Genomic DNA, 25,165 nt, shown 5'->3' on the forward strand with positions numbered 1-25,165 from the left:
TTTTTTTTTTTTTTTTTTGGAGTATGTCACATGCACAAGCATTATCAGTTGCCCATGACGAAGAAACATGTAGCACAAATGCTTTATTCTTTATCCGCGATATTTCTTGAAAGTGTCTACGATGCTCTCACCAGACTTGAGCGCAGTCATGCATTGATCATCTACAGCTGTTGACTTTTTACATTGAGCCTCTACTTGCGAAAGCAAATCCTTGGGGATCACTACAACGCCGTCTGCATCTGCAACAACATAGTCTCCTGGATGGATGGTCACGGCAGGATGGTCAGGGTTTGGTTGCATCGTGATTGGGATATTAAGAGTGGTGGCACGCGTGAAAGGGCCAGCACCCATGATGGACGTCGCTTTTGCAAAAACCTAGCACCAAAAGAAGTTGAAATTTGAAATGTTAAAATTAAAAAAAAAAAAAAAAAAAAAAAAAAGATACATTACATTATATATTAATATTCGACATCTTTATCATAACATAACTAGGTACTGTCCAATGAACTTACTGGGAATCCAGCCTCACGCTGTTCATTCAAGTCTCTGATACGTCCATCAACAACCACACCGAGTGCGCCTCTGATCTGCGCGCGTGCTGTCATTAGTCCGCCCCAGACGGCATTGACCAAATTTGAAGGCTGCGAAATACAAACAATGCTTCCTTCAGGAATAGCGTCAACAAAATGTTGGTCTGGCTTGGGTGCCTCTGTATCTGACACAGGGACCATCTATTATACATTGTTTTCGCAAGATTTGTCAAGTTAAGTAAAGCTGAGAAATAAACAGCAAGGTCCAGTTGTTTTTTTTTCTTTGTTTTTTTTTTTATTTTTATTTTTTTATTTTTTTTAAAGGCCATGATGACATGTATCACGAAGCTTTCTGTTGTAAAAAAAAAAAAAAAAAAAAAAGTTACCTTAACAGTATAAGCAGGACCAAAGACTAATAGCAAAAAGAACGAAAAAAGTATTAGGATACGATCTTTCGGTACCATTTACCTTCTTTTTTTTTTCTCTTGGCAACTTACTGCGAGTATAGCCAGCCTTAAACTGAGGACTCCAGAGATGGAGGTCAGGGATATAACCTGCATTGGTAACTTTCAACGCCAACAATGCATCGGCAACATCACAACTAGCGTAGAATGGGAGTTTCTCAGTGTTGGATGCCATTTGTACAGTTAAGCGATGAGGATGAAGAATAATTGATCTGGATGTACAATGGAAGAATTCGCGAAGGTGTTGGGGTGAAAATGTACGCGCGACGCGTGATTCTTAATTATAGGTTGTGGTACAATAAAGATGGAAAATCTCAGGCCAAGTGATCAACTGTGGCGAATTTTTATCAAGTGCTCTTAGTTTAATGGATAACATTTATGGAGTTGATTTCAGAAAGGACATTTAAACTTCGATTATTTCCTCTTGTTCTTCTTCTTACGCGACTTGGACGACTTATTAGAGGCTGTCTGCGATCCGGACCCAGAGGCTACGCTCGGTTGATTAGGTTGATTAGGTTGGCTAGGTTGGCTCTGAACAACCTCGTTTTTGCTCTCTTGTTCCTTTGCTGGATCGCTAATAACCACAACGGCCTCTTTAGTACCCATCTTATCACTCGGTGGAGGATTTGCAGCAACAGCAGTAGCTGTGATTGCAACGTTTGAGGGCTCCACAATCACTTGTGTGAGTTCGTTTGGGTCATTAGATGTTTGAGCCTGTAGCACTTCTTGAACATCACTAGGAGTAGCAGTAGGGACGGATGGCTTTACAGCTGGTAAAGACGGCGATACCGCAGACGAGGCCTCTCCCTGTTGTTCAGTTGGCGCTGATGGCTGGCGAGATCTTGGTTCCTTGCGACCCTTGCCCTTTTTCTTCGAGTCCGAATCATCCGACACAGTGCCATCTACAGTCGAATCATCGCCCATTTCATCCCTAATCTGTTGTCTCCACATCTCGTAATACACGCCTAAAAAAAATAAAAACAAACAAGTTTTTGTTATTTTATCTGCACCAACAAAATTATACAAACAAAGCTTTTTTTTTTTTTTTTTTTTTTTTTTTTCTTTACCGTTCCCTCCATTTGCAAGCGCACGCTCAACAAGTTCGTCATGTGTTCCTTGTTCGACAATAGCACCATCTTTAAGACAAATAATCAGGTCCGAGTTGACAATAGTGCTCAGACGATGGGCGACCACAAGTGTCGTTCTATTCTCTGTCATCCTGGCCAATGCAGTCTGGATCTGACTTTCGGTCACACTATCCAATGCAGAGGTAGCCTCGTCCAGCAACACGATCGGTGGGTTCTTCAAAATAGTTCTCGCAATTGCCACACGTTGCTTCTCGCCTCCTGATAATCTTAATCCACGCTCACCCACTTTCGTATCATATTGCTCAGGGAAATCCAAGATTTTGTCGTGGATTTGAGCCGCCTTTGCCGCGAACTCCACTTCTTCTTTAGTAGCGTCGGTTCGTCCATAGTTGATGTTGTAATAAATAGAATCGTTGAAGAGAACTGAATCCTGGGGAACTACACCAATTTGTTCACGAAGACTCGCCTGTGTCTTTCTGGAAATATCCTGACCGTCAATCAAAATCCGACCTTGGGCAACATCGTAAAATCGGAAGAGTAGACGCAAGATTGTCGATTTTCCTGATCCAGTAGGGCCCACCAAGGCAACAGTCTTGCCCTTGGGGACTGTGAAGCTGATATTCTGTAGGCCTTTCTGTCGAGAATCATACTGGAAGCTCACGTTGTCAAAGACAACTTCGCCATCATGCACGATCAAGCGATCTGCTCCAGGAATATCCTTGACGGTCTGGTTTTGGTCCAATAGTTTGATCATCTTTTCCATGTCGATGAAATTTTGTTGAAGCATGCGATAGTAGGAACCGAACCAGTTCAACTGTAGAGATCCATAAGGATCAAATGTAAAAAATAATAATGATAAAATAAAATAAAATAAAGAATTGATTAGCATTAGTAACTGTTTATAACGAAAGATACATATTCAACTGATTAGAGAACGGGTATTTGAGTAAGGTCGCTTACAGGTACGTAGAGCTGATTCAAATAAATGATAAAAGTGATGAAATCAGCAACATCACGTTCGCGCAGCGAGATTTCGTATGCGCACAACATACATCCTGCCAACATGCCCATGGTGATGACAAACGACTGCGCAAGGTTCAGTAACTGATAGGTAAATTGACTCTTGTAGTCTGCGATCATGTATTTGCCGATGGCGGCTCTGTACCGGTTGATCTCGTATTCTTCTGCAGTATAGTACTTGACTGTTTCAAAATTCAGTAGCGAATCTACCGCTTTAGCACGAGCATCATTATCGAATGAGATCATAGCCCTTCGGAATTGAGTTCGCCATTCAGTGACTACAACTGTGACCAGAATATAGGCCACGATTGTGATAAAGATAATCACTGCGTACTTCCAGCTCCATTGTAGACAGAAGTATATCACAGCGATGGCCACATCTGCCACAACGGGTACAAACTGAAACATGACGGTGCTTATTAGTGAAATGATAGAACTAGTTCCTCGGTCCAGAATCCGCAGCAGCTCTCCAGTTTTTCGATTCAAATGGAATTGAAGTGATAGAGTGTGAACATGCTCAAAAAATCGGATGGTGAGGGTGCTGTTACTATACTGGTCAATGGGGATCCATGCCCATCCTCGGGCTGCAGCGATAATACCTGAACCGCCTTGCAAGTATCGGAGCAGAATGTAAAGGAGAATGCCCCATACATCAAACGCTGTTGAAGGGAAAATCGACGTATTAGATACTATGTAAACGCAAATATGTTCATTCATGTAAATCATTCACATGCGTCTCTCCCTCTTTTTTTCTTTTTTTCTGAAACTTACGATCATCAGTTGAAAGACGCTTCACAATACGGTTGGTTTGGATAGGAACCAACACGTTGACAACACGGCCCAGAGCCAAGAAGAAAAAAGTCAAGAAGATCATGAACTTCAACCATGAATCATTCTTGGGGTACACATATGGGATAAGTCGTTTGATCTTGGGCCAAAAATCTTTGAATGCATTCGCTCGCTCTTCTTGTTCAGTTTTGAGTTTTTTTTCAATCTCATCATCTGAAGATGAAGTCATTGCTGGCTTCTTCTTACTGTTATCGTCTGTTTCCTTGCGTGGGCCAAATGCCTTTGCAAACGTGCCATAAGCTCCGACCCTTGTAGATGATGAAGCAACAGTCGTTACAGTTTCAGGCGCACCGGGGTCGAGAGCGCGAAGGGCTTCGAGATCATCTTCCTTGGATTCTCTTTTATGGTGTACAGCTGACAGCAATGCCAAGATACACAGCAAGACATAACGAACTGCAAAGAGACCAACTAGTATATAATTGAAGTGTTTAAAATTCTCCGATCCAGAGGAAGAATCTGTAGGGGATAGGGCAAAGAAAAGAAAACAAAAAAGAAAATGAATACAAGTTGATGTAATTGTTATCGCACAAAAAGAAGGAAACCAAAGGAGCAAGCAACGTTACCATCGGGAATGCCTTCAAGATGAAACCATCCAATGAAGGATTCGCCTGCCAGGGCTAGCCACCAAAACAGATAGTTAGCCCAACTCCATTGACCGACGTTCATCTCCGCCTCAATGTGCATCAACGCCAAGTTAGCTACGATGGCTACAAATGACAGGATGTTATAAAGAACAACCAAGGTCCCCGACCAGATATGATCCATCATGGCCCGCAAACAAATCAGACCCAAGCTCGCTAGAAACGTGCATCCAACAAGATAGTTCATGATCACTATGATCCAACCCAGCTTTGACAACTTGGACTCTTGGGTCCTCTCTGATGATGGATCATCTGGACTGACCTCGGAAAGAAGTGGGCGGTAGTATGACCTTACTCGGAGTACAAAAAAGTACCTGCATTCATCAAAAAAAAAAAAAAAAAAAAAAAAAGGGGGTCGATCAGTTTTTTTTCCGTCTGGTTTTTCTATATCTCCACAGAGCCGTTAAGGAATTAAACAACAATGACATCTGATTTAACGCTTTTTTTTTTTCACTCACCTGTAGATGCCAGCAAGAATAGTGAAGGAGAGGAGTCCCAGGGGTACCAACAACTCTGTCTCATTGTGGTCATGTGGCTGGTTTGTGGCTGATAAAGTGTCCATAGCGTACACCCTCAAAGCTTTATCCAAACAAGCGCAGTGATGACGAAAACTTTTGTTTTTCTTATTTTTCTCCGAAGGATTGGTGGGATAGAAGAAAAAAGACGGAGAGACCAAGTAAGGATGAATGAACAAATGAAGAACAGAGGATGAATGAGCGGAGGTGAAGAGAAAGAGGGAGGTGAAGAGAAAGAGGGAGGGAACAAAGCCCCAAGTGTAATGGAGTTTGAAATGACTGAATCAGAGAGAAGAAGGTCTTTTTGATGTGTAATCATCTTTTATGCACTGTTCGGAAACTTAAAAAAAAGGTTATTCTGATTGGCCCATCTCTCATGTCTTTTTTTTATTTATTTTCTCCACGCAAGCTGATGTGATTAAGGACAAGGCTTCTTACAATGAACAGTGCGCACCCAAATGAAGGGTCTGACAATGTTCGATAAATCAAGTAAGGATGAATGTCAATGCGTAGCAAAAAAAAAAAAAAAAAAATCACAAAAACTAATCCTATTCTTCCAAAGAGTCTTCAAGAATGATCGCATGGTCTCTTTCATTAATGTGATCAGACAAAAGGGTATTGATCCTTTGATCCAATTCTTAACGGCCTAACAAATTTAATTCTATCGCTTATAGTCCGCATGGCCCTTGACCTCCATCTTCTCCTTATACCTGCATCTCAATACAGATGATGATGGGCCTATTTTTGCTCAGTACTGGAACTCAATGCAAGGTGATCAAGATAAGCTCTACTGCTGCTCCAGCTGTGCCGTGCGCTTCTATCCTCGAAACCCTTGAGTCACTGACTGAAGATTCAATGAAAAGGATCAGGTCAATGATGAAGTACAATTCCTGGTCCTCCCTACATGACAACATTAGACCTGGGAATACATCTTTCGTCAGCACAAATCTTGCAAGAGCCTTTGCCGTTTAGCCGTCCCTGCCTACATCATCTCGGAAAGACAAATGTCAAGGACCAACGATGCAGGCTAGGCGGTGGGTAGGAACCAAAGGCGGTAAAAGTGGAGCAAATGTTTATTGAAGAGAGTTACTCTAATAGGTGTAATAGGTCAATCTATGCATATTTGTAGCTACGCCAAAAATGTCATGATAGACTATATGGCCACAGTCACTAGCTAAGCACGAGGCTTACGCTCGCTTACAAGTAGCGGTATGGTGTATTCCCCAATATAAAAGCACAAAAGTGTTCTGGTTCATCGCTGGTACACCACATCAGAAATCACCCGAAAAAGCACCGGCGATTCACGCCAGCTGAAAGGTTTTTTTTTTTTTTTTTTTTTTTTTTTCGACGTCTTGTGGATCAACAATTTTGGTAGAACAGGCCTTGTTTTGATAGTTGTCTCTGAGGCTCTTCAGCTGACTCTTGTGTTCGAAGCCTTGTCGGTACAATTTGAACAAAGCCCATTGACTGTTTCTAGAATGTGGGCAATTGCGCAGCAAATACTGACACGATTGAAGAAAAAAAAAAAAAAAAAAAAAAAAGTGTTCAGCAAGAAAGAGTACGTATTCTATTATGATAAGCTCATGAAAGCCTTTGGGATAGCCGTCGCTGAGGACCCAAAGGGTCCAAGGCTAGCGTTCCCTGGAAGAAAGAAGGCAAAAGGATGAGAACGAGATAGTAAGTATACTGAATTAATTTGGTGACAGCTAAACAGTGAATGATGACAAGCAAGTCAAAGTGAAACCATGTAAATATTTCATACTTAGTTGAGGATGGCTCCATAGTTGGTCATTTCTCGCGACGGGGACATAGCATTTTATAGCCTCTGGATGTGTCTTATATGGTTTGTGAAAGTGAAGAGAGAAAAGTTAAGGGTGGATGAAGAGCAAACATTAAGTAAAAAAAAAAAAAAAAAAAAAATACAATACCTCTGATGGTAGTTGTAATGAAGCCATTCTAGATTATAATAGTAAGCGAAATGAATCAATAATAAAAAAAGAAAAAATCAAAGATGGTTGTCAAACTACCAGAGAGATCGTTATCGCCCAGTGTTAAACCATTGTTTGTTACTCTGATTAGGCCGTCAACGCGTCCAAATGCGTTTGCAGTCCAATGTTTGCACGAACACCTAAAATGGGCTCTGACAAAAATTAACCAACCAGAACATGCTTGGATTCTTTGACGTTCTTACAGCAGACAAAGGAAGTAGACAGACATTGTCCACTTTCGGTAAAACAAAGAAAATAGAGAAGTCTTTCATCTCCAAATGCGGGTGTAGACGAGGATAATCCGTTGCTAATAGGAGGTGATCATACATCAACAGTCCCTTTTTTTTTGCCTTCTCTTAGATGATGGTGCGACAATAATGTGGAGAAAGATTTATTTATTCAAAGAACAAGTAAGACGGTGTGATAGAAGTAATAAAGAGGATGCTATTATTCATACATGCATGTCCACAAGGAGTGTCTTTACTGCAATAGAGGAACTACATTATGGCGCTGTCAAGCATGTCTTTATTTCACACTGCTTTTGTCTTTGTCATTGCAACGGAAGATATCACTGCGAAAGTAAATTTTTTTTTTTTTTTACTTATTTTATTTCATTTAATGTCGCAATACCAAGTAATGCAATAAAGCGTTGGATGCATTACGTTGCCCATGTATCCTATTATGAAAGAGTGTACATGTGTGTGCAGCTTTCTTAGACTGCTAGCCTACATTATCTGACCATGTTGGTTTGTAAGGACCCTTCTGTCTATCGAAGCTTCCATGTGAATATTTCATATGCATTTTTGTTATTGTGTATATAGACGACAATGTCTTGTATGATACATATAATACTATAAGACATTTTATATTATAATATTGTATTATATTCCTTTAATGTTATATTACAAAGCATACGGAGCATACGCATAAAAAGCATGCATTATATTCCTTAATTCTACAAATCAATCCGGCGATGATATCGCAGTTCAGGGTCATTAAAAAGCAAAAGAAAAAATAAGCAAGACAAAAAGTATAAACAGATCCTTATCTGACCAATAAAAGCAAACTAGGGCGTCGACACAGTCTTAAAAAAAAAGAAAAAGAAAAAGGCAGCTTGAATAGAACCTGCCGCAGTACAGCACCCCTTCCCTCAATAGATGAGAGAGAGTAAATGAATAGAATAAACAAGCTTGACTGACAGATGTGCTTCTCTACTATGGATCAAAAGCTACTTGAGCTTAATGTCTGTAGATTGGTTGTTGTGAAGTCTGTCTAATATCTTGAGGATAGGATATTGTTCTCACCTCCACCCGTGAGACTTTTTCTTCTTTTTTCCTCTTCTTTATTCCTCTTCTTTATTGTAAGGGGATGGATGATATCATCGTTATTCACTATCCTCTTCAAGGCTTGGCAAAGGCATCAAGGCATATTAGCCTTCTTTTGCCACCATTCATAAATTTTTGTTTCGCTTTTGAACGTACAAAAAGCAAAGTACTTGATATATTCATTATTCAGTCAAATTCTTTCCTGTCGCATAATGGCTTTCACTTACTTTTGTTCTCCTGATCACTGATCTTTTTTCCTTCGCGAGTGCTTCCGAAAACGAATATAAAAGGGTCAATCTCAACTTTTCTTTTTTTTTTTTTTTTTTTTTTTTTTTTTCCTCGGCCTCCTTGGCCCTCTTGATCAAGCTAGAATGGTAAGCAACACTCCTCAAACATCCACACCTACTGAAATGTTCAGCCCTCTCATCCCATGCTACATCGCTCTTGTTCTAACTTTATCTTTTCTTGCCTGTCTCTCTCTTTTCATGTCATCCTTAGGCCACAGATGATATGAATCCTCTCCTAAACCAACCGGAGCCTGGCAGTTCGAGCCAGCTCCACGATCAACTGGCGCCTCCATAAACAATATAGTGCCAACCCGCCCTGCCCCATCCTCCTCGCTGAAGCGGCCAGAGCATCTCATCCAAACAGCCAGGCCGCTTCCTCACTCAGGCGACCAGGCCAAACCCTCTCACTCAGCCAGCTAGGCTGCCTCCTTGTCCAAACAGCCGGGCTATGCCGTCGCTGCCTCGCTCAAGCAGCTTGATCACCTTCTCGAGCAAGCTCAAAGCCATGGCGACCAGGCTGCCCCTCCTTGGTGTGCTCTGGACGTCCCCTATCTAAAGAACAAAACCAACGAGAAACTGGACGATCCCAACGTCAAAACAAATATTAAAAAAACCAAAAATCAAAAATCAAAGAAAAAAGCAAAGAAAAAAAAAATCCAGAAAAAAAAATCCAGAAAAAAAAATCCAGAAAAAAAAATCCAGAAAAAAAAATCCAGAAAAAAAAATCCAGAAAAAAAAACCCAAAGAAAAAAAAAAAAAAACCAAAGAAACATAAAAAAAAAGATCCAAAGAATAAAAAACTTATAAAAAAAAAAAAAGAAAAGAGCTTATTAAAAAAAAAAAAAAAAAAAAAAAAAAAAAAAGAAAAGAAAAGAACTTATTAAAAAAAAAAAAAAGATTAAAGAAAAAAAACTTATCCTAAGAAAAATTCCAAAGAAAAAAATCCTAAAAAAAAAACCAAAAAAAGAATCAAAAAAAAAAAAAAAAAAAAAAAAAAAAAAAAAAAAAAAACAGAACTAACACTTCAAATTCCAATAGAGCAACAACGCATATCCAAGGTAGGCCCGGACGGGCATGAGCCTGAGCTGGCTCTCATGAGCCATGCGATGGCGGAGCCCCTTCGGCTGGATTAATGGGTTAATGGGTTAATGGGTATGTGCACGGGCGTTTGCAAGGCCATGGGACCTGACCAACGGAGCACGATTTGCCAGACCACGTGTGCTCCGGACAACATCAAGACATCCCAAGGTGGCTAAGAGTCTGGCCTTTTGTAGCTTAGTATGTAGCCAGGTAGCAAACAAATAACTAAATAAAGAGTAAATTTTTTTAAAAATAAAAAAATAAAAAATAAAAAATAAAAAATAAAAAAAAAGTTGATTTAAAAGGCACCAAGAAGTAAAAAGCAAGTTGATAGGCATTCATTGAATTGTGATAGTGTTGATGGCAGATCATTGAATGGCATGGCACAATATGGTTTGAAATGATAATAGTTAGAAGACAAGAGTGCTGCGGGTTCGTTATGAGTTTAAGAGGCGGCCGCCTGTTTGCTCTTTTGATTATGAGGAATAGCCTCCATCCTGGGCTTCTTACTATCCGAGTGGCATTGTGCAATGCAGCTGGTAAAAAACTTTTTTTTTTTTTTTTTTTTTTTTTTTTAAAAAAAAAAAATAATGATGATAGTGATAGCGGTGGTGATAGAGAACGAAGCAGCCAGTTTGGATTATGATCTAAAAGGACAGTGAAAGGAGATGTGGGCGAAGCAATGTTGACACGTAGCGCTCCTGCCATATTTCAAATCTCTATTGCGCCTTCGCGATACTTCAAAATCTAGGCAAATTTAATGTGAACAGGTAATGCTGTGGTACTATATACTTCCTGCAATGGTATAAATAAATATAATACATGCGAATAGCAAGATGATGGGATGACAACCACTTTGTCTTGTCTTGTTGATAAAAATAAAAAGAAGCTCAAATCGCCTATTATTAGGCAATAAGACGAAGGATCTTGCGGCCAGTTCTCTTCCAAAAGGGAAGGTGAACATTCTCATCACCACCCTCTTGTCCTTTCTGAGCAACAGCGTTACTTGTGCCGCGGAGGATGGTAGGTCGTCCAGAGTCAAGGTCGACCTCCAGTAAAGGGACCAGCTTGGTCTTATGATACACTTTCCAGATAATGATCGTCAAGAAAAAGACTGGTGCACCCACGAAGACTGCGACAATTCCTTCGACATCAAACGGCTCCGCTGTAACTGCCTGGTAGCCCTGCATAAACACAATCATAAGCGCTAACAGGATAGAGATGTAGCAGCTGAATGGGAACAGTGGTGCGATGTATGGTAGCTCAGCCAAGGAACGGCCTTGGGCTTTGAGCGCAGCACGGAAACGCAGGTGAATGATGGAGATTGACATCCAAGTGAGTAAGGCTGACATGCCTGTGAGGTTGACAAGCCATGTGAAGACAACACCAGTACCGACAACGTCAGAGACAAACGCAATACTGGCGATGAGGGTGACAAGAGCAAGGGAGTATAGGGGAACACCACGGCTATTGACGCGTCCAAAGATGGCGGGCATCTTGCCCTCACGGCCCATAGCCATCAGGGTCCGTGTAGAGGCATAGAATGAGCTCTGGCCAGCCGAGAGGACAGCAGTCAAGAGAACAGCGTTTATGGCATGATCAGCGCCAGGCAGACGGGCCATCTTGAAGATGATTGTGAAGGGCGCCATCGGCACTGCCTCATTAACATCAGCTTGAGCTGAATTGAGCAAGTTTTTATCTGTCCATGGGATATTCAGGCCAATGACGGTGATTGAGAGGATGTAGAACAACAAGATTCTCCAGAAAGTATGACGGATGGCCTTGGGAACAGCCTTACCGGGGTTGGCAGATTCTCCTGCGGTGATGCCGATCAACTCTGTGCCGCCGAAGCTGAAGAATGCCCAAACACAGGTGGTAAAGATATTGACAGTCCTATCGCGTGTAGACTCTCCAACGATGGGTGCGCCCTCAATATGCCAGTTTTTTCCTCCGATGGTTTCACCTCCAACAGCTCCAGTGCAGACTAGGATGCCTACAATGATGAAGATTACACAGGTCAGGACCTTGATCATACTCAACCAGTACTCCAGCTCGCCAAAGGCTTTGACGCCCAGTAGGGTGATTGCGACGAGGACTAGGATGAAGACAAGGGCAGGGATCCACATCTTTAGATCTGGCCACCAATATTGTAAAATAAGTCCTGCAGAGGTGACCTCGATCGTGACAGTGATGGTCCATTGAAAAGCATAGCCAATTCCGAGGCCAAAGCCCAGAGCTGGGTCGACAAAGCGTGAGCCAAAAGTTGTGAATGCACCAGGCAATGGCAGATAGGCAGCCATTTCTCCTAGAGATGTGACTATAAAGAAAACCATGATTCCTTTTTTTTTTTTTTTTTTTTTTTCAAACACCATGTTCCATAAAAAAAAAAAAATAAGGTTAAGGTTTACGAATAAGTGATGATAAACTATTCTTTTTTCTTTTTTTTTTTTTTTTTTTTTTTGTTGAGCATTCAACTCACCAACAATGGTGTATGAAATCAAGGCTCCAAGGGGTCCAGAAGCAGCAACTGATCCTCCTGAAGACAAAAAGATGCCTGTGCCGATAGTGCCTCCAATAGCGATCATCTGCAGATGGCGAGACTTTAGGTCACGCTTGACTGCGCCAAATTCCTGGTTTTCCTCGTTTTGTTGAAACGCATCCTCCACTGGGTCATCCACCGAGTACTCCTGCTTCTCGCCGTAGTCTGGCATGGCGAGGATAATGGTGCTTTTAGAAAATCAGGAACTAGGCAGTTAAGCTGAAGAATGTACGAGAGATATATATAAAAAAAAAAAAGAGGTTTGATGGTTAATGAAGGTATAAAAATAAAAATAAAAAGACAGTGAGAGAGAGAGAGAGAGAGAGAAGGGGGGGGGGGGGGGAAGAAAAGACAGGTGGAATAACGAGGATCTTGAGGGCTAAGGGAACAGAGAAAAACAAAAAACCGACGGAAAAAAAAGGGAGAGAGGAAAGGACGGGGGATAAAAAAATAAAAAAAAAGAAATGAAGAGAGATGTGTTTCTGCAACCAAATGAAAAGTCAACTAATAAGAATGCAAATATGCATAGGACTTACTTGTGGCCAAGTACATGTACACCAATGTGGCTAGAATTTCCTTGATGGATGCGGACTTTATTAAAAAAAAAAAAAAAAAAAAAAAAAAGGCGTCATTGAAACCAGGGATGTAACCATCATTGGAGCGTGTCTTTTTCTTGGTGCAGTAAAAAGAAAACTTTGCTGGGACAATGCGGACAACATTCCTACATTAGGTTCAGTTGTTTTAACTGACACGCCGACGCTTTCATCCAGAGTGTAAATGTTGCAACCTTAAAAGAAAACAGCTCCGTCCACATCAATGCTTTGCAAATATGTACTGTACATGCTGCTCTATCCGTCGAAACTGCGCCCTTGACTTGCTGATGATCAGAAATTTATTCACAAAAAAAAAAAAACGTTTCTCCAAATGTCCAACTGTTTATCTATTTTTTTTTTTTTTAATGAGATCACGACGCGTTCTCTGGAAGAGTAATACTCTATCTATTTGTACAACGACTGCTTGGGGGGTACATGTACATGAATATGTATCATTACTAACCTACTCAGTGAGGAAAAAAAAAAAGTCCAATGCGATGTGGGGCGAGCTAAGAATTGTTGTTGTTGTTGTGTTGTTGTGTTGTGAAAGAATATTTACATGAATGGGGTCAGTTGGGACATGGAATTCATTGGCAATGTCATTTGCCCGGATTTTTTTTGTTATTCCAATAGAATTTTCACACATCGATTTTAATGCTCAGGCCCTCCTCACACTCTCTGACTTTTATTTTATTTTATTTTATTCGAATTTGCTTCAGTTCATCATTACATTTTACATTACATTATACTAAGCAAAACAAAAGAAAAAAGAAACCAAAATGGGAAACTCGCCTTCAGGGGACAAGGGCAGGTATCGCTATGGATACCATGTTCTTAGGGTATTGACAAGATTTTTTTTTTTAAAAAAAAAAAAAAAAATAAAAAATAAAAAGATGCATGGAATGCTCACCATGAGATGACATTACTGAACTTGACGCGTAACATGTCACACACTCCTCTAGGTTAAAAACGACTCACCTGCTGCTCAAGCAGGACTACGACCATTCTTTGACTACATCGTTGCTGTCAATGGCATTCGTTTGGTAATACACATTTACTTACTTGTTTATTCTTAAACTCCCACCCCTTCTATCAACTTGGAATTTAATCCGTTTATCCTTTTTTTTTTTTTTTTTTTTTGGAGACTTTAGAATAAAGAAAATACAACTCTTCAAGAGCAATTGGAAGCATATGAGAACAAAACGATGACATTGGATGTGTACTCCACCAGAGCACAGGAACTACGAAGTATGAAATACATATATATATCATATTGGATTCATCAATGGCGGATCTTTTTTTTTTTTTTTTTTTTTTTTCTAACGGACACCAACTACATCTCGACAATCTTTTCTTTTCTTTTCTTTTCTTTTCTTTTTTCTTTGAGATAGAGGTCGAGATGATTCCTACGAGGACATGGGGCGATGATAAAGATGGACTAATTGGCTGTAGTATTCGATTTACTCTTTTCGATACAATCAACGACATTGTCTGGCATATTTTGGTAAGTCTTTTTTTTTTATTTTTTTATTTTATTTTTATTATTATTATTATTATTATTTTTTTAAAAAAAAAAAAAAAAAAAAAAAAAGCCAACAGACTGACCAGATTGGAACTGATTGCATTTTTTATTTTTTTTTCTCTTTGAATGAAAAAGGATATCATGCCAAATTCTCCAGCAGAACGCGCAGGTTTAGATGCTCATAAGGACTATATCATCGGAACCTCATTAGGAGTCATGCGGGCTGAAAGCGACCTGTATGACCTTGTGGAGGACTATGTTGACGAGCCTTTACCACTTCATGTCTATAATCTCGATGCTGATGAAGTCCGGGAGGTAAAAGCTCTGTTTAAAAAAAAAAAAAAAAAAAAAAAAAAAAATCCTTCCTTGACTCTTTCTTTCCAATATTTTTTAACGTTCTCTCATTCGTCTCTGTCCGGACTATGTTCTATGCTGTATTTAGGTCATTATTGTCCCCAGTAATGATTGGGGTGGTCAAGGACTCTTGGGCTGTGATGTAGGATACGGGTAAGGAATAGGCTATCTCATGAACAATGTTTGTCGACTCGATCTCTTGATCCTTATCTGTTTTTTTTTTTTTTTTTTTTTTTTTTTCCTCCGATGAGACAGATACCTCCATCGGTTGCCAAAGGATCCTATGCAACATCGGGTAGCAAGTAGATCAGCGAAGGTGAAGGAAAAAGGCCCGATAGAGTCGAAAAAGCATAAAGAGAGCAATTTGTCATCATCTACTTCATCAGAAAAGAAGGATTTGAGCACTACCGCGGAGCATGTTCAGCAGGAAAGGGCCTCCGCAGTCCAAGATTCTGTCTCTCCAGTGCAGGCATCTGTGGGGAACAACAATGATTATTCAGCAGAGCATTTGACTACTTCTTTCCCAACGACATCATCAACAGATGAACCTCACCCGACTCAAACACACATACGCGCCATTTCTAGTTCTTGTTCCTCCTCCAGCAGTGGCGGCTCTTCAAACCCTTTGTTTGTTGATGGTGTAGAGAAGCAAAAAGCTGAGGTTACTGCTTCTGTGGATTCTGAGCCTTCATCTCCGTCACAGCCACAGCCACATTTGAACTTTAAGGGTCAGCAGGGAGAAGACATAAAGAAAGAATTGTCATCATCGCCAGAGAATACTCCACGACGTATGCCTCCACCAGCGATGGCAGCCAGGATGATGCGCGGAGGTATTCATGGCAGGGGTGGAGGTCGTGTTGGTCATGATGGACATTCCATACGTACAAAGATATCCTTGGAGACCGCTCAGCAACAAGCACAACAGTACTCTGCAGAATATCGTGATCAAAAGGCACAGTTAGATTCAGAGGAGCATGAGCATGAGCATGAGCATGAGCATGAGCATGAGAAGGAAAAGGAAAAGGAGAAGAAGAAGGAAGGAAAGAAGGCAAACATCGATAGTAAGAGTGAGCTTCTTCCTCCTACACAAGTCGAGGCAGGAGTACGCTCACAACATCTGGATACTCGGACTAAGCGAACAGGAGACCAATCTCCAGAAGGACCTCCAGTGTCTCCGGGTGTAGACTTTAGAGATCGCGATCATGAGGTGGAGGGTATGATCCGTCATATGGCTCTTGGCGCATCCGTGTTTACTATCTGATCGTTAGGTCTATCCACCTGACCACACCCAGTTAAAAAAAAAAAAAAAAAAAAAGTAAAAAAGTAAAAAAGTAAAAATGTAAAAATGTAATGAACCCTTTCTGTCGCATATATATATATGGTATTTTATTAAATGAAAAAGAAGGTCAAGAGTCAAGAGGTATGTATATGGGACTTTATAAATATTTATATACAATGATAATGATAATGATGATGATGATGATGATGATGATGTTAATGATTGATGATGAATGTTATTATTACTGTTTTTTTCATATTTATACTTTTTTAAGCTTTTTTAAACTTTTTTACTTGGAGGCATCAGGAACAGGTGAAGCAGCAGCGAGTTGATTCTCGAGCTCTTGAATGCGCTGTTGAAGACGCTCAATGGTTGAGCGATAGCTTTCCTCTGTATGATGACTACCATGACTATGAGTGCCAGAGGACAGGTGAGGGGAATTGGGAAAACTTCGCATTCTGATCAAGATGCTGGACTGGTGGCGTTGGTTCTTTGGACCGTGCTCCAGATCGTGTGTCGTCGTATCCGAGTCGGTTTGATCTTGATGTAGACGTTCACCATCTCTTAGAATCCTGTGATGCTCACCCCCATAATAAACAGCATACTGGGGTTCATGAAGATAAGAAGAGTGAGAATGTGAGGGAGATCTAGGGTGATGAGAAGGACTGATGGTGGGCGAAGAGGTGTTTGCTAGCTCATTGACTGTAGACGAGGCTGAAGAAGAGCCGGTGATGGCGATGGCGGGCACGGCTGTGTTTGCATCCTGCTGTTTTATGCTAGAGTTGCCATCTCGAGTTGCCTGTTCATCGTCGTCGTTGTCATCATTATCGGGGACATAATCGGCAATGGAGGTGGCCATGTCTTGATCGATGACGGCGATCTTTTGCTTTTTTGGATTCCACCAATGGGTCGGGTATTTTCTTGCGACGTTGTTGACGATTAGGGCGACGATCATCATCAGAGCAACGCCGAGGCCGATGGGACAGAGCACATACCAATAGCCAAGATCGTAGAGTGTTTGGCCACCGGAGACGGCGATCAGGGCAGTAGCAGAGGCAGGCGGGTGGACTGTGTGGGTCAACTGCATACAGAAGAGTGAGATGGAGACTGCAAGGGAGCAGAGTAACCAATGCAGCTTGGCAAAGGTCTCGGGAGAGAGTAGATTAAATAACTTGTAGAGCGAAACTCCAATCAATGAGGACATGATGTGGCCACCAACTTTTTTTTTTTTTTTTTTTTTTTAAAAAAAAAAAAGAAAAAAGAAAAAGAAAGTTAGACGTTTTTGTCAGTCAGGGGAAAGCGTAATGTATGCCAGGAGAGAAAGAGAGAGAAAGTGTGGATTGATTGTACACCATGTGGGAAAAACAGATCTGCGAAAAAAAAAAAATTAAATTAAAAAGAAAAAAAAAAAAAAAAAAAAACTTACTGACGTTGCGAGGCTGGGACAAGGGAGCTTCGATGGCACCGTAGATGAGGACAGCAGAGGCACCAAAGGAACCAGCCATGACGGGCACATTTCGATCGATGAACCATTGGGCATTGTAGGTTAGGGAAGAAACGATGGCAATGCCGACAAAAGAACCGATGAAGGAAGAAAGTAGGACAGCAAGGCGAGAAGGAGGGGCCTTGGGAGGAGCTCTGAGCTTATCAGGGTTATGACGTTGACCCGTCATCCTGCTCACATAGGCCTCCAATGCAGGAAACTGCGCCATCATTTATTTTATTTTCTTCTTCTTCAAAGAGGAGGGAGAGGGAATGGATAGATGGAATAGAATGCCCTGGTTTTGATTTGATTTGAATTGGATTGAATGCGAAGGTGTGATATATCTAGCTATGGAGGTGTACAAAGATGGAATGAATGTCTGTATGAATGAATGAATGTCTGTATGAATGAATGTATGAATGAATGAATGAATGAATGTATGTATGAATGTATGTATGAATGAATGAATGAATATATATGAATGTGTGAATGAAAAGAGATCAGAGAAAGGAAAGAAAGAAAGAAAGAGAAAAGGAAGGAAGGAAGGGATATAAATAAGAAAGAGAGAAGGAAGGAAAGAGAGAAGAATGAGAGAATAAGAAAAAGGGTGCTTCTGCCCGGCAAAACATGCAATTGTTACTGACAGGACAGGAAGAAAAGGAATGGAGCGGAGAAGATTGTCTTTGAAAAAAAAAAGTTTAAGTGCATTTAACAAAAGAAGGAAAAAAAAAAAAAACGTCGACTCGGTGGAAGGGATATATATATATATATATATATAAATTAATATTTATTTACTTATTTATGCATGAATACTTTTTCTCTTGCTGAGAACCATGCACATGCGGCGAATGCTTACAAAGTAGAAAGAACAAAAGAAAGAAAGAAAGGAATCCATCGTAAAAATATAAAAAAAAATTGATGAAGAATGATGAAAGTAGGATATAAAATGAGCCATTCCATCAAAAAAAAATTTTTTTTTTTTTTTCTTTCTAGTCAAACAAAGTCCCCATGCTGAATTCGTTGGTTCGGAATATTTCATTTATCCGTTTAACCCATACCCTTGTAAAAGACATCAAAAGAGAAAAAGGATCCCAACATCGTACATGTGTGCATTTACATATACTTATTATATATATATATATATACTACATGTATTATATTTGTATATACATGTATTCATTCTTATTATATTACATCTGTGTTTATGGATGAGTCTAATCAAATAATCAAATACAAAAACGACTTTGCAGCAATTGAACATCTGAATCTGACTAAAGAAACCGTTGCACAAAAAAAAAAATTTTTTTTTCATGTACACATGTATATGTATATAAATATACTGAAGATAGTTTTTGGGTGAATCTATTTGACAACCCGGGTTGTCACTCTTATTTGACAACCCCCCCCTAATTTAGCAGTCACACCGGCTTATTTGGCAACCCAGGTCTTCAATTTTCACTTTTTTGTTATTTGACAACCCGGGTTGTCAAGAAAAGAAGAAAAATTGTCTTTTTCAACCTGTCACATGACAAGTCTTCACCATCTTGCACTTTTGGAGGGCCTTTCTCAGCTGGATTTCTAAAATGGTGGCAACACTCCATTATCATGACTGTGGTTATAGCTTCTTCTGTCTCTCTTTTTTTTCCTTTCCGCGTCTTACGCATGCGCCATCAAGCGTCGCATAACCACTCCGAATTTATGCATGCTTATATATCCAAAAACCCCTTAGTGCATGTTACCCGTATAGGCACATTTTCTATAAAAGCAAACCCTTGTTTTAGAAATCAGTTGTAATAAAAAAACAACACCTCGTAACCAAAAAAAAAAAGTTTGTTATTTGATGGAAGCTTTTAGATTGCTGGAGGGATTTCATGTTGCTGAGGGATAGCAATAGAAACGATTTTCACATAATAATCTTGCCAATAAAAAAGGGTTGTCAAATAATAGTGAGCTTGGGGTTGTCAAATTAGATATTTTACTATTTGGCAACCCGGGTTGTCACGCAAAGAAAAAAAATTGAGAAAAATAATTAAGGGGGGGGTTGTCAAATAAGAGTGACAACCCGGGTTGTCAAATAGATTGTGAAACGAAATTGCTCACCTGTGTCCATTCAGATGGACACAGGCGGACACAGGTGGACACAGAAGGATACCAAGTCACAAAATTTTTATATTTCGCTTCACAAATCTTTTTCCACAAAATGGATTTGTGAAGCGAAATAGACAAAATCTTTTTATGGTAGAGACAGTGTTAATGATTAAACATGACAGTTTTTATATTGATGAAGTATTCAATTATTTCTGTTATAGTGCGTTGGTAGCCGAGTCGAGTCAAAAATGCTTTGATAGTGCTTTGATGGTGTTTTGTCTTGTTAATAATGTTGACGATAATGCTTTTTCCTGGATGATACTTATGCTAAACACCTTGGAATATCACAAATTTCACGACAATGGATTGCTTGTACATTGTATTTTCTCAGCCTCTTTTGGCTCAAGGATGCAGCCAACAGTTTTCTGCCTCTTGTAGCTCAGTTCATGTCTTGGTATTTCCGACACCATCACTACTTTGTGCTTTATTGCTTAAATTTGTATCCGAGGATATATATATATATGTATATATAAAAAAAAAAAGAAAAAAAAAAATTACCCTTACTCATCTACTCGTCCGCATCTTGGTGGCAGCCTTCGTCATTCCCGGTGTCTTTCAGAAGCTCTAGTCGAATGGAATTGATTGTCCGACCCTTGTACTGAGCTGTCAGTGCGTCTACTACCTCTTCGAAGTCTCGCTTCTGTTTTTCGGCAATATTCTTTATCAGATCGAAAATTTGACGCCTGCGCCTGAATGCCTTGTGACGCGCCTCTGTGAATGGCCATTTGTGATTTTCCTGCTTTGCCTGAGCAACGGGCCCACGGAATTCATCCCATGCTTCCCTGACCGTCAATTGCTTGCCATCGCCTTTCATGAGGTAGCCTTTATACCTTTCATCTTCCGGCAATCGTTGTGTCTGCTCTGAGGTCATTGGAGCCTGCACATGGCTATGTTGATATGGCTGTTGCTGAGGACATGGTGGCAATTGGTTGGAAAATAATGGCTGCTGTTGCGGTGGAGCGGCCTGGCGAGCTTGATATAGACCCTGCGTAGTAGGAGCCTGAGGAACCGAAGGAAAAGAAGCTAGGCGGCTCTGTGCTGGCGCCAATGGAGAAGGATTAAACACAAAGGGCGGGCAAGACTGCACATGATATGGAAAAGGCTGCCGCACATTTGCGCTTTGTTGCTGCTGCAGCGATTGGAGAAGTAAGTGGATTTGCTCCTGTTGCTGCCTCTGTTGCTCCTGTTGCTCTGTCACAAGGGTGGATAGGGCCTCGAGCTTCTGGACCGTCTCATGCTGGAGTTGATGAAAGACCCGCGCCTCTACCGACAACGTGTTAATGGCGCTTACCATAGTTTGCGCATTAACTGGCACATCCGCTTGGATGATGCCTGCTTGTCGGCGATGTACGTCGATGGCCCGAAGCAATTGATGTTGGAAATCCAGAAAGAGCTGGCAACCAAAGATTTCTGGTAACGACTCGAGGAGTTTGTTCTCCAACATTTTCCCCTTGTCATTCGGCTTCAAAAAGAGCACTGCATCCTGAAGGATTACTCGCCTCATACGCACAAGAAGTTTGAGGAACCCAATGCGTGTAACAAGGGAGTCAGTGCTGAAGGCACGGGTCAATCGTTTCGAGCTCGTCTTCTTCTCGATTGGCGTCCAAAAAATGTCTTCGTCTGTCGGGACATTTGGATCGACCCCCAGCATTTCTTTGGCGCACTCCTCTCTCCAGGAGTCAGCTCTCTCCGGCATATCTTTATCAAAATTTTCCTCAATCCAAGGAAAGACCAGACGCTGGAGCTCTAAGGGCGGGGTGACCAAATCACGCTCGATAAAGTAAGGCTCATTCGGTCCAAACTGAGCCATACAAAAAGCGCCCCTGGTTGGGTTTTTTGGAGCATAGAAGTTCTCCATTTGCCCCATGACCCACCTTCCCAAGTGGCGAATATCGTCCAGGCTTAAGCCCCTTTCGTAGGCTTCCGAGACCCCTGCATGTCGGCCAGAGTGCGTAATTTTGGCCGAATGCACGTCGCAGGCACGCATTACAGCCGCCGTAGTGCTCATTTGGGTTCGGCCAACAAGCGCTTCCTTTCGGTTCTCTAACCGTTCTTGGCTTGTGCCACCCCCTGTTAGCACCTTGATGCTGTACCACTCGTCAGGGTCCGCAAAATTGGGAAGAGGCTCCTTGAACACCTACAATAGGGAAAAAAAAAAAATAAAAAAAAAAAATAAGGATATATGTCACTTCGTGTAATTGAATGAGAAAAAATCATACGCTCGCGTCAAGACTGACGGCATCATTTACCTGGAACCGTTCTAGCATATAAAATGCAAACCCGCCCACGGTGCACCTTAAGAACAGCTTATGTCGATAAGCTGTCGCATAGAGTTCGACACCTTTATGGTTTGTCTTTCCACGTGTGATGCAGAAGACAAGCCCCGACGCCAGCTTTGACCCTGGCGCGGGGTGACGGGTCTGAATATTGAATGTGTTAGCCAGGTTCAAGTTTCGGATGTCCTCATCCCGCAGCAACATATGATGGCGTGCAAGGAGGCATAGCCTCTCCCTCATATACTGAAATCTTGTAACACTGTCGTAAGGTCGCCTGCCGCTTACTCCAACCGTCGGAAGCATGCGCCATGTAAAGGCCAACATACGCAGGTACATTTTAGTGTTGTACGGTTCTCGTACGGCACAGGTGGCAGTGCGGGATAAGGTGCCTGTCGTTACTTTGTGATGGACAAGTTTCTCTCCATAATTTTTGATCGCCTCCGCTAGTGGTACATCCGTTCTTGGGTTTGGGGCGGGATTGGGATACGGAGCTGTCGAAGAAGACTGTTGCCTCCATAAGTATTGCAAAGCCTTCTTAACATTTGCGACTGTCCCCAGCGTGAGAGGAACAAAGACAATTTTGCTGCCATGTTTGTCCTCTGGTGCTTGCAGGATAACTACAAACGCAAAAGTATATCCAAAAAAAAAAAAAAAAAAAAAAAAAAAAAAGTAATTGTATAATAAAAAGTATCAACCATTAGTGTAAATTGTAACAATCAAAGATACATTAAGGTGGATGCAGGATTAAGGAATGGTTTATTAAGTCATAATTTAGTAGGCTATTTATATTGATAATTAACACTGAGTTGCGGCCATGGTGTCTTGTCACCTGGGGTACGCGTGATGGCGGAGCCTTCCCAAAGGTTTGGATCCCAGTACTGTATAACAATTTATATATTAATACATGGTTATCTTTACATACCTTGTTCTCTTTCATTTTCAGTCCTGATAACGGCTGCAGTCTTCCGCTTCGGCGTGATGTTCTTGCTTGAACCCCCAACAGTTACAGCTTCATGTGATGCTCGCTCCTCATCATTCAATGCTATATCAATCTGCCATTGATGTGGGTCGACTCCTTCAGGTGGCTCCATATTATCCCAGGAGGGAGGAGCCTTCTTACCTCTCTGTGCCAATGACCTCAGCTGAAGCTCCAGATCTTCATCCTGTTCCTGTTCCTGTCCTTGTTCCTGTCCCTGCCCCTGACCCTGTCTCCGTTCCTGATCCTGTTCCTGACCCTGTCCCTGACCCTGTCCCTGTTGTTGACCTTGGTCTATGCTTTGGCCGTCGTCGTCATCAACTTGCTCGCTGTTATCTAATGTCTCCAGTCTCTGCTCCATGTCGCTTAGTTCATGTTCGTCGATATCTGCCTCGACTAATTCGTCGATCTCTTCTCCCTCATAGACTGCGTCTTCCCCAGCCTGAGAATTCGAAGAATCTCCTACACCCTGCTGGGCATACCCAATAGCGCCACGGTAGCAACGATCTGTGCCGATCAATCGCTTTACTGTTCGCTTGAAGACAACCGTTGTGAAGTATTCAAGCATGCGTTTCGCATCGACGCTACAGTCACCTTGATAATTTTCATTGCAGTATTGCTAAAAACAAAAAAGAGAATTAGCCAAGTCGTCTAGTTTGATAGCCTGTCTGAGATAGCTCATAGCGACATTTTGATGATCCAACATACCTCCCACAGCCGGAGCTGTGTCTTATATTGATTCACTGTCGTCGATGAATCTGGATCATCTAAAATCATCTGCAGCACACTTCTCGCCGACTCCTTCCGTGCGTTCGCCAGGGCCAGCTCTTCTTCTGTCAATGGACCGGAGTGAAGGACATTTGAGGATAAAGAATCAGCCTCACAACGCCTAGGGCGCTTAAAAGACTTTGCACTAACTCTAGCAGTCTGTGCCACTGGTGAAGGCTCTGGAGTCGTTTCGTCAGTCAGAATAACTCTTTTTCTCCTCGGTGCTGCACGAGTGGATCCAGTGCGAGTACTTGACTTGGTTGGCTTCGTCTGACTGGTGCTTTGTTCCAAATCCATGCAGGTGAAATTGGATAAAATCTTTTCGTTGTTGTTTGTCATTTTGAAAGTGAGCAAGCAGGAATGAACCTTTGAAAATGCGAATGTGCCGTTATTTTTCTCAGTTTTAGTCAGGGGAGAGGGTAGGTCTACTCTGTGTATTGTAGGTTTTATTGTTTTATTGTGTAAATGAATGTATGGAGGAATGAAGGCGTGAAATAAAGAAGAAAGAAAGAGATCTTTAGCATGCCATGATGACATTGTTAAAATTTCGATGGATTTGATGTCAATTCAAATTTCAGGACAAGTGTCGGAGTAAAAGCCACAAAACGGACACATGTCTTGTACGTACAGACATGAAACATAATACCCTTAAATGGAAAAAGGACTGGATTTGGCATCATAATCCATTATAGATTGTGAAACGAAATTGCTCACCTGTGTCCATTCAGATGGACACAGGCGGACACAGGTGGACACAGAAGGATACCAAGTCACAAAATTTTTATATTTCGCTTCACAAATCTTTTTCCACAAAATGGATTTGTGAAGCGAAATAGACAAAATCTTTTTATGGTAGAGACAGTGTTAATGATTAAACATGACAGTTTTTATATTGATGAAGTATTCAATTATTTCTGTTATAGTGCGTTGGTAGCCGAGTCGAGTCAAAAATGCTTTGATAGTGCTTTGATGGTGTTTTGTCTTGTTAATAATGTTGACGATAATGCTTTTTCCTGGATGATACTTATGCTAAACACCTTGGAATATCACAAATTTCACGACAATGGATTGCTTGTACATTGTATTTTCTCAGCCTCTTTTGGCTCAAGGATGCAGCCAACAGTTTTCTGCCTCTTGTAGCTCAGTTCATGTCTTGGTATTTCCGACACCATCACTACTTTGTGCTTTATTGCTTAAATTTGTATCCGAGGATATATATATATATGTATATATAAAAAAAAAAAAGAAAAAAAAAAATTACCCTTACTCATCTACTCGTCCGCATCTTGGTGGCAGCCTTCGTCATTCCCGGTGTCTTTCAGAAGCTCTAGTCGAATGGAATTGATTGTCCGACCCTTGTACTGAGCTGTCAGTGCGTCTACTACCTCTTCGAAGTCTCGCTTCTGTTTTTCGGCAATATTCTTTATCAGATCGAAAATT

General features: G+C 41.1%; 6 protein-coding genes across 6 annotated transcripts; 2 read left to right on the top strand and 4 right to left on the bottom strand.

Annotated features, from left to right (window-relative positions):
• Positions 1-27: 27 nt before the first annotated feature.
• Positions 28-1,298, bottom strand: BCR41DRAFT_381719 (RraA-like protein). The gene is made up of 4 exons (XM_022027321.1): positions 1,028-1,298; positions 917-942; positions 513-731; positions 28-375 (listed from the first exon to the last, which is right to left on the bottom strand). The coding sequence occupies exons 1-4, from the start codon at positions 1,167-1,169 to the stop codon at positions 91-93; spliced, it is 672 nt and encodes a 223-aa protein (XP_021878583.1). The 5' UTR covers positions 1,170-1,298; the 3' UTR covers positions 28-90.
• A 110-nt stretch (positions 1,299-1,408) lies between these two features.
• BCR41DRAFT_378553 (P-loop containing nucleoside triphosphate hydrolase protein) lies at positions 1,409-4,120 on the bottom strand (the record flags this gene model as incomplete). Its single annotated transcript, XM_022027166.1, has 4 exons — positions 1,409-1,959; positions 2,086-2,896; positions 3,043-3,761; positions 3,874-4,120. 4 exons carry the CDS (start codon positions 4,118-4,120, stop codon positions 1,409-1,411), a joined length of 2,328 nt encoding a protein of 775 aa, XP_021878584.1.
• Positions 4,121-10,528: 6,408 nt separating this feature from the next.
• BCR41DRAFT_339675 (lysine-specific permease) lies at positions 10,529-12,614 on the bottom strand. Its single transcript, XM_022022169.1, has 2 exons — positions 12,267-12,614; positions 10,529-12,125 (listed from the first exon to the last, which is right to left on the bottom strand). Exons 1-2 carry the CDS (start codon positions 12,496-12,498, stop codon positions 10,693-10,695), a joined length of 1,665 nt encoding a protein of 554 aa, XP_021878585.1. The 5' UTR covers positions 12,499-12,614; the 3' UTR covers positions 10,529-10,692.
• A 1,279-nt stretch (positions 12,615-13,893) lies between these two features.
• BCR41DRAFT_309754 (Grasp55 grasp domain protein) lies at positions 13,894-14,952 on the top strand (the record flags this gene model as incomplete). The annotated part of the gene is made up of 5 exons (XM_022020966.1): positions 13,894-13,983; positions 14,071-14,167; positions 14,311-14,423; positions 14,577-14,756; positions 14,884-14,952. Coding segments are annotated over 5 exons (549 nt in total), but the record flags the coding sequence as incomplete, so codon positions are not given.
• BCR41DRAFT_143314 (hypothetical protein) lies at positions 14,843-16,090 on the top strand. Its single transcript, XM_022019550.1, has 2 exons — positions 14,843-14,948; positions 15,051-16,090. The coding sequence occupies exon 2, from the start codon at positions 15,079-15,081 to the stop codon at positions 16,054-16,056; it is 978 nt and encodes a 325-aa protein (XP_021878587.1). The 5' UTR covers positions 14,843-14,948; positions 15,051-15,078; the 3' UTR covers positions 16,057-16,090.
• A 70-nt stretch (positions 16,091-16,160) lies between these two features.
• BCR41DRAFT_325891 (HPP family-domain-containing protein) lies at positions 16,161-18,260 on the bottom strand. Its single transcript, XM_022021598.1, has 2 exons — positions 17,501-18,260; positions 16,161-17,292 (listed from the first exon to the last, which is right to left on the bottom strand). Exons 1-2 carry the CDS (start codon positions 17,787-17,789, stop codon positions 16,364-16,366), a joined length of 1,218 nt encoding a protein of 405 aa, XP_021878588.1. The 5' UTR covers positions 17,790-18,260; the 3' UTR covers positions 16,161-16,363.
• Positions 18,261-25,165: the final 6,905 nt, after the last annotated feature.

The sequence above is a fragment of the Lobosporangium transversale genome, assembly GCF_002105155.1.
Source record: "Lobosporangium transversale strain NRRL 3116 chromosome Unknown BCR41scaffold_36, whole genome shotgun sequence".
Lineage (NCBI taxonomy): Eukaryota > Fungi > Mortierellomycota > Mortierellomycetes > Mortierellales > Mortierellaceae > Lobosporangium > Lobosporangium transversale.